This window comes from Austrofundulus limnaeus, unplaced genomic scaffold (genome assembly GCF_001266775.1).
Source record: "Austrofundulus limnaeus strain Quisiro unplaced genomic scaffold, Austrofundulus_limnaeus-1.0 Scaffold6, whole genome shotgun sequence".
Classification (NCBI taxonomy): Eukaryota; Metazoa; Chordata; class Actinopteri; order Cyprinodontiformes; family Rivulidae; genus Austrofundulus; species Austrofundulus limnaeus.
Window position 1 is genome coordinate 1,628,108 of NW_013952408.1, and position 9,104 is coordinate 1,637,211.

General features: G+C 36.9%; 1 protein-coding gene across 1 annotated transcript in view; it reads left to right on the forward strand.

Moving 5' to 3' along the window:
* The window catches only part of rb1cc1 (RB1-inducible coiled-coil 1), a 19,033-nt gene extending 10,309 nt beyond the window's left edge, over positions 1–8,724 (forward strand). Inside the window, exons 10-23 of the mRNA XM_014029971.1 lie at positions 289–370; positions 484–548; positions 629–732; positions 1,216–1,342; positions 1,537–3,464; positions 3,907–4,093; positions 4,519–4,627; positions 5,341–5,632; positions 6,442–6,490; positions 6,585–6,632; positions 7,025–7,083; positions 7,291–7,418; positions 7,629–7,699; positions 7,833–8,724. Of these exons, the coding sequence (XP_013885425.1) occupies positions 289–370; positions 484–548; positions 629–732; positions 1,216–1,342; positions 1,537–3,464; positions 3,907–4,093; positions 4,519–4,627; positions 5,341–5,632; positions 6,442–6,490; positions 6,585–6,632; positions 7,025–7,083; positions 7,291–7,418; positions 7,629–7,699; positions 7,833–7,910 (3,327 nt within the window). The 3' untranslated portion in view covers positions 7,911–8,724. The remainder of the gene's footprint in view (positions 1–288; positions 371–483; positions 549–628; positions 733–1,215; positions 1,343–1,536; positions 3,465–3,906; positions 4,094–4,518; positions 4,628–5,340; positions 5,633–6,441; positions 6,491–6,584; positions 6,633–7,024; positions 7,084–7,290; positions 7,419–7,628; positions 7,700–7,832) is intronic.
* The last annotated feature ends 380 nt before the right edge of the window (positions 8,725–9,104 follow it).

Sequence of the window (9,104 nt, forward strand, 5' to 3'; positions counted from 1 at the left end):
CATTATTTAAAACATTAGATAGATTATATAAACTGTAAAATATTAATAATAATTGGATTAATATTATTATTAATAGTTTTATGATTTCTACATCATCAGTCCTTTTTTCTGTTCTGTCACCAACGTGTACAGTAATGGGAAATCCAGTCTCTTGACCGTTTTGCGTTAGCCGTTAGCTTCTACAGCCGATCCACATGGTCACGTGGTTTCTGCGCACTCCAGCTGTTCTATATAAACTCCTTGATCAGTAGTTATTACTTTATTTCATGTCATAATCATTTGTTTCAGTGGGCAAACGCTCTTGTGAAGGATGGGAAACGACTATACGAGGCAGAGAAGTTTAAAAGAGAATCTTTTGGGAAACTCTTTAGTAAGTGTTTTTAAAAATTTCAGCCTCTGGTTATATACATAATAAACTGTACCTTTTGAAATGGCATGTTTTTTACTTGTATCAATAAAAAACCTATTTACTGTATTCTTTAGGGACATCTTTCCTCCGGAATCGATTGTTTAAAGGGCTTGATTCATGGCCTCCAACTTCATTTTGTGTAAGCTTGAAACAAGAGCTTTTAAAGATTGGTGTTATTGGTTACGTGCAGTTTGCATCATTGCTGTGTCATTTTTATAGACACAAAGGCCCAGAAGGTTCGATGATGAACTTCCAGATATCTCACTTGATGACCTGCAGTACTTGAAATCATGTTGTCCTGCAGAGGTGCAGCCTTTTCTAATGTAAGTCAAGTCCTCCGTCACTAAAAAAGGTTGCATATACACTGCAAAAACAGTCCATCTAACCAAGTTTTAAAACCATATATCTAGCCAAAAAGTATTTTTGATCTCATTTTTCGACTGGTTTCCTAAACAAGAACTGATTATGTAAGAACAATAATCTTGTTTTCAGAATGTACAAGATTATTTGTCCTGTTAGCCTGAAAATTTGACTCAAATTAAGTCAAAAAATTTCTGCCAATGGAGTAAGAAAATTTTACTTTGTAAGATCCTTGAAATGAGAAAAAATTGAGTCAAATCAAGTATCGAAACAAAATCAAAAAGATTTTTTTGGCTGGATCTAAGGTTTTAAAACTTGGTTAGATGGACATTTTTTGCAGTGTAAGCTTGTTCATTACACAAAATGTTGCCAGGACAATGACTTGTTTTTGTAAAAAATAAAATGTTTTGATTTTTTTTAGTCTTATTTTGTGTTTTTCTTTTCAGGGTTCCTGCTATGTGTGATTTCGAGCCTTTACATCACCATGTCGAGTCCCTTCATCAACTGGTCCAAGCTGCACAGAGCGTGGATGAAATGTCTCAAACTATTACTGACTTACTAAGTGAACAAAGGGTAATTACTTTTTTATGTCCCTCGCTTGTAGCAAACTGCTTTGAAGTGAAAACTTGAAATAAACATTTAAAGCTATATTTAAAAACACCCTGACAGCAACCTCGTTGAGTTAACACTCTTCCCAATTTGTCTACTGCTTGCATTAGTAATGTTGCCTCAACTCGGATCATCTGCCATCTGCTTTACCTTTCCAGACATCCTGTATTCATAGATCAACAGCATGGACTCCACAGTCTGAAAGCAAGTCTGGGACCACGGCATCAATTTCCTCTAAAACACCTCCCTCGCTTAGTCTTCAGGGACCCAGCTGCCAGCCCCTACATGTACCCATCCCAGCTCCTTTAGAGGATTTATCTCCAGACAGCATTGATGCACAGACTTTTGACTTTGAAACCATAGGCCATCCAAACATGGATCCTGTCCTGCAGCAGGGATCCCTTGACTTGGACTCTCTTGCCGAAAGCCCCGAATCTGACTTCATGTCTGCCGTCAACGAGTTCGTGATTGAAGAGAACTTGACCTCGCCCAATCCCATTAGTGACCCCACCAGCCCCGAGATGATGGTTGAGTCGCTGTACTCCTCAGTCATTAATGCAATTGACAACAAGCGAATGCAAGACACCACAACACTAGCGAGAGAGAACTCAAGAGTTGCTGAGCTCCAAAAAGCTGTTGAAAAATACAAATATGCTGCAGAAAAGTCCCACTCTAACTTAAGAAGTGTAAAGGATGACCTATACTACTTAAGAGGCCTAGTAGTGAAGGAACAACAGGACTTTGGGCTAGCCCTGCTTAGCATGAGCTCAGAAGTACGCACTACTGTGGATGACATCTGCCAAACTCATGAAACTGAGCTGAAAGCGCTGCATCAGTGTGAGCTTCTTAGTGTTCGGCAGGAGCTCGAGAAACAAGTTCTTGCGCTGACGGAGGAAAACCAAGTCAACCAAAACATTGTGCGGGACGTGCAGCGCGCTATGCTGGAGCTCGAGGGGCTCATGGAGCGCAAAGAGAAGGAGCTTACTCAGCTCGAGAACGAGAAAGAGCGGTGGGCGGAAAAAGAGAGCGATCTCGCTGGTCGGATCAAAAACCTCGACCAGATTATCAGCGATCAAACGGAGGAGGCCAAGGTGCTTTCAGCTTCGAAAGACTCTCTGACCAGCCAGCTTGAAAACCTGCACTTTGAGATTGAACGCAGTCAGCAGAAGATTCGACAGGAGCTTGAAGTGGTTGCTCAGGGCCATTTAAAGGAGTTGGAGGACAAAATGAACCAGGAGCACAAGATTGAACTGGACAGCTTAAATAGGAATAACCAGGTGGCTCTGGAAAGCCTCGCTGTTGAAAATAATACAAAGTTAACTGAGGCAACCGATCAATATGCCACAGCCATTAAAGAGAAGGACGTTCAAATCAAGGACTTGGAAGCTCGATTTACTGAGCTTGCAGAGCTCCGCTGCAAACTAGAGGTAGAGTTAGCCCTCAAAGATGCAGAAACGGAAGAGGTTAAAATTTTGTTTGAGGAGGCCAAGAGTCAACATGCAGAGGCTCTAAACACCCAAATCGAGGCTGAGACCAAAGTACTTCGAGCTGAGCTGGCAGATCTGAAAAGACAGCTTCAAGCAAAAAACGAGGAGTATGAATTGGACCTGGCAGAGCTGAGAACTCTCATGAGGATCGAAAAAGACCACTGCATCTCGGAGCTGGTGGACCGACATGAAGAGGAGGCTGCCCTGTTGCACACCAAGGTCTCCACCCTGCAGCAGCAAGCCCTGGACGCCGAAAGGATCTCTGCGGAGCAGCAGCAAAACCTCAAAGAGGAATTCCATCAGCAGGTGGCTGCGCTCGGCGAAGAAAAAGAGAAGCAGTCGAGGAGGTTTCAAGACCTGGAGCAGGAGTTGAGGACTGTTATCAGCGATTTGCGGGCAGAGAATGACCTGCTCTCGAAAAAACTGGAGCAGGACAAACCTGCAGGTCAGAAAGATGAGGACAAAGAGGCAGCCTCTGATGCTGTAGCACAAGAAGCCTTTAAAGAGTTGGAGCAGCAGAAGGAGGAGAAAGAGAAGGAACTTTTAGGCAGAATCAAACAACTTGAGAAAGAGCTTCAAGAGACGCAATCTTTAAAAAGGTAAATACTTGATTAAAAATGATAACATCACAAAGATGAAACTAACAGTTAATTATTTTAGTTTTTAATCATTGTTTACTTRAACTTTAGAAATGTACATTTGTTAGTACACTGATTGTTTTTTGCTTTCAGTTTAAAGAAGAGTTTTATATGTTTGAAGATGGAGTAATAATCGATTATAACTGTTTAAAATGTGAATCGAATCATAAAAATAAATGAATCATTGTTATTGTATAAATTTAAGTGTAAATGTAATAAATTCAGTTTGATACTTGATAAGTTTTGGTCACAAAAAGGTTTGTGATGAYGTTTTTATTTATTTGGGGAGTTATATTCTTACTAAGACATTTGAAAATGTTTGTGTATAAAATGGCTACAATTCATTTTGTTGACAAAAAAAAACTGTGAACTTGAAATTGATAATCGTAACTGTGTGTTTCAGTGATGGAGGGTTGTCGCTGTCTGCTGATGGCCATGCAGATGCTGGAGCACCTCTGTCTCTGGACTCAGCATTGCAAGAGCGCCTGCAGCAAGAGAGGGCCTCCCTGCTAACTCAGTTAGATCTTCTCGAAAAGAAGAAGAACGAAGAGATGCAAAACCTTAAGACATCGCTAATCGCTGAGCAGCAGGTTTGTGTTTTGATCATAAAGACTTTCAAATGGTGGTTTGTCTGTATTAAATAATCTGGTTTTACTCCTCGCTTCTCGTGTTTTGTGTTTAATAAATATATTATCATATATTTACAAAGGGTTATCTGTACCTGTTGTGCAAAAATCAATCAATGACTGGTTCTGCACACAATATTGTTTTCCAATAGGTTGTATTTATCAGTTTGAAGTGGGAATCGGGATTTTTTTATTGTTTCATTTATAGTTTTTCTTGTGCAAGTTTTGAAATCCAAGAAACCTTTCATGGCTGCAGGCTGATATACAGTATATTCTTAGAATTTGGCAGTTAAAAGTTACTACGGTGTGTTCAAATACAAACAGTGTCTTGTCACATGTAATGCTAACCTTAATTCACTGAATTCCAACTTTATTTTTTCATTGGTTAGACTAATTTCAACACAGTTCTAACCCGAGAAAAGCTGAAGAAGGAGCAGATTATCAAAGAGCTCACAGAGAAGTTCCAGGATGTTACTCAGCAACAGGAAAAGGACAAAGGTGAGTGTTTTACTGTACATATAGTGTGGTTTGTGTAGAGTGTATTGTGTGTATTTTAAAGCCTGTTGCTCAGGTTAAACTCACTTTTTAAGCAGCAGTTAATGTAAACCTAATAACTAAATAATATTTACAAGACCTCTCATTTTCTGATGCTCAGGGCATTATTTTAAAGTGCCTGTGACATCCCATTTTTATAATAAATATGAATGTATTTTTGGAACGATAACATTGTATAAAAAAGATTTTATGCCACTAAGATGAACAGTTGTTGAGATATTATCGTGTAAAGAAACAGGAAGTGATGTCAAAGGGGAATGTCTGAATGTAAACAGAGCATTGCTAAAATGGCTAACAGCACAGACTGTAGAGAAGAATCTGATGTTTCTTTAGATTATTTTAATCACTATCATAGAGAGATGAGTCATAATTCAAATAATGTTTCAATAAACAAAAACCAGGGAGTTTTCTTTCTCAAAGAGTTCCCCTTTCATGTCACTTCCTGTTTCACTTCAGCTGAGCAAAATTCAAAAGAAAATATGCCAATTATGTGACATAACAGGTCAAATCATGTGTATTATGCCAAGTTTCTTAAATACAAACATTTCCTTTGACTTTTTGTATTTCATGGATATGCATGTCACAGGCACTTTAAGAATATAGATAAACTTTTATTACTAACTGCGTATTGACACATCATTGTCGGATGTTTACAGCTCTAATAGAGACTTTGTCCGAGGACCGGGCAAGTTTGATGCAGGAAAAGAAGCACTTGGAAGAAGAGCTGAAYCGGCTGCGCAGCACTGCTTTGGTGTCCTCCACCTTCTTCCCCTCCAACCCTTCAGTTCCGGATGCTTCAGAAGCTGGAGCAGCAGCTCGAGCTCTGCCCGTTGCTGAGGCTTGTTTTTCAGAGGGCCTGTCTGAGACTGACAGACTGGCCTCTGTGGCAGCCATTCGAGATGACGACCACGTCGATTCTGCAGTGGAAGCCAGCATGGTGGCTGTCCAGTAAGCAATCACTCTCCGATAAACATATTTAACTTTGAGATGTTATTTTGCAGAGTGTCATTTTATAATTTTTGTAATGCACATTTTAATGAATTGGCCGTCATTGTGAAACCAAAGTGTCTTGGAGAACTGGAGTACAGGAACCACATTTACTTGACCGAGGTCAAACTGAGTCAGAGGATTTTTTAATAATACAAACTTTTAAATCCAAGATTTACCATTTCTTTCTACATCTATTTAGACAGATTTTCAGTTAGAGCATCTTAAAAAAACAATTGTTATGTGCGATATGGAGCCTTTATTCAGTATGTGCAATGGTGTAAAGGTACAAAACACCTCTGGACTAAGACTTGATTTGATGTAATTTTATATAAAAATGTTTTAATTTCAAGAACTTAAAGCAGAGAACAATTGTACCAAAGAATATTTAAGTGAGAAGCTTGGACATTGACACATTTCCCCCCATTCTTTACTGCTGAATTTTGTTAGAGATACATTTTGTTTTCTCAGGATGTTAGTCTCAAAAATATCTACAGTAAAGCAAGCCTGAATAAACCAGGTTATTTCAAACTCGGTCATAGAAACAAATCTTTGCATTATTGATGGTTTTCAAGAGTAAACTAGCCAGACATGGATGGACAGAGTGACATTGGACAGTGGAAAGGAAAGCAAGCTAGAATCAGACAATGTAAGTTACTTTTTGTAGTTTTAAGAAGCCACAAACTAAAGAAGTAATAATCTTGTCCCAATTTCTTTTAGTTTATCCTCGTATGTTTTGCACATCTAATTATTACTTCTTTTCTTGGTAGTGACAATATGATGTCAGAGGAGAAACAACGAATAATCTTACTTGAGAGGGTAAATATTTGAATTGCATCTTTGTCATTATGATCACATTAAAAGCTTTGTTTTTCTATGTCAGTAACTTTAATGTATTTAATATGTGTTGCAGACTTTGCACATGAAGGAAGAAGAAAACAAGCGCCTAAGTCAAAGACTGGTCAGTTAATCATTTCCATTAAAGGATTGTTGTTCATTTTGTCCACCAGGTGGCAGTAGGAGCAAAGAATGAAAACAAAAGCTCTATAAAAAGTTTTTGGAACATGTGCTTTATGATGATAGCAATGATAAAATAGACTAAGGAATTAACTACGAATATAAATCCCCAAAATTATTTTTTGGTGTTTAAGATTTTTAAAATAATATTTAAAARCATTTGCATAATTTTAAAGTGGTTAGATTTTAATGTTAAATGTAAAAACAGAAACCACAAAGCCTGTCTTTTTTTTCATATAAACAGATCAGTATTAAGAAAAGAACTTGTGAAAGTTATTTATTATGAGTATAATACATAATAAAAAAGTACTGTCTGCCTAATTAATGTCTTTGCAGATGTCTCAGAGCATGTCGTCGGTGTCATCACGGCATTCAGACAAAATCGCCATCAGAGAGTAAGTGAATAATAAACACCTGACATTAGCATGTCCTCACCATTTGGAGTTTTAGCAATTTTGTTTTCAGCTGAAACTGACCGTCATTACATGTGGTCGAATTATACACATTATTATATCATTACCACAGCGGTGTTGTTTGCACTTTGCAGAACTTGGTGTCAGCACGCCTTTGTCTCTTTGTCCACCCCTTCTTTTGTGTTTCAGTTTCCAGGTTGGCGATTTGGTTCTAATCATCCTGGATGAAAGGCATGACAACTACGTGCTGTTCACCGTTGGTCCCACCCTCTACTTTCTCCACTCAGAGTCTCTCACTGCACTGGACCTTAAACCAGGTCAGCCATTTTCCAAACCTTTTAAAATCCACCATTGTAGCGGTCGTTTGGAATGTATTTTATAATTTACTAAATTAATAAAATGGATAAACGACATAAAGAAACAACATTTGTGTAGATTTTATAAGTTAAGCATGAGTGCATGTTAAATCATAAATATTGTGGGGCATAATGTTTAATGATGTGTAACGTTTTGTTTTTTATGTATAGCATCAGGGAGCTCAAGACGACCGTGGGTCCTTGGAAAGGTGATGGAGAAGGAATATTGCCAGGCAAAAAAGGTGCTTTGAACTTTTAAAAGTTAATTGCTGATGTATTGATTGTAAAATTACCCTCATTTATTTGATCAGCCAGTTCATTTTTTTTAAACTTCTTCCTCACAATTTTTTTTCCTTTTTCTTTTTTCTCCCACAGGCCCAGAACAGGTTCAAAGTTCCTTTAGGAACCAAGTTCTACAGAGTTAAAGCTGTTTCCTGGAACAGAAAAGTATAATACCCAAGTAATGAGCTAACGTGTATATTTGTTTTTGTTTAATTTTCAAACAGAAACTTAATTTTCCCTAACTTAACATCAAAACTCATTACTAATGGAAAGAGAAACATGTTATTTCAGTTGAAAATCATACATTTTATCACATTTTTTTGTTTTCTTTTAAACCCAGATTTGTTACTGTGGACCAAATGCTATTAATCTCTCAGGGCCTTGCCCTTTACACTGTGGCATTATGCCCTTTGACTTGTGTGTGGAACTGAATAAAATTTGGATGTTAAATATTAGTTCTCATTATCAGCATTTGTCCTCTTGTGGAAAATACTGTCATTATCAACATAAATAAATAAATAAATAAATAAAATAAAAAAAACATTTATATTAAACAATAATGGAGGAATGTTCATGGCATGCATATTGAAATATTTTTCTTTAATTTACTTACCAGATAAATGTTGTAGTTGAAAATGTAGGTAATGCTGTATGTTACTCACAATCAGTATGGCTCTCTGTCAATACTGAAATGTACATTATGACTGGCTGAAGGCAGTCAGCTTTGCAATCCTTGAAATGCACTTTGAAAACAATGCTTTTAATAATTTAAAAGGGAAGTTAATTGAGCTGTCAGAACTAAGTAAATATATCAGAACAAACTTCTTATTATCATAGCATATTGATATGTAGAAAGGAAAACATTGTGGCTGTGTTTCATTATCGGGAGACATTGTATATTACTCATTTTAAAAAAAATCACATGTAACTAAATGACTGTAATGTAAAGGATAGAGTTTTGAAACAATAAAGGATTGATCCCCAATTTTTTTTCTGTATTTGTTTTTTGTATGGTATTTAATTTGAGGGAATTTTGGTTACAGTAAATAAAAAAATGAGTGTTTATAAAATGGAGTTGGACAGATGAAACATTGATTTTGTTTCAATATTCATAATCTCAATGAAACACAGTTGTCTCGTTTGCTAGAGAGACCTGYTATACAAAAATAAAACAGTAAAATCAGTACAACCAATAAAACCATTGCAAAATAAACATATCAACAAAAGCACATCAAAATAAATTCAAACAAAAGCTGACAATAATAGTACTAAAATAGAAAAAAAGTCAAACAGCCATCAGAAAGTTTTGATTCATGAATCAAGCTTGTTTAATTAAAAAAAACTTTCTCCAGGACGTTTTTCCCC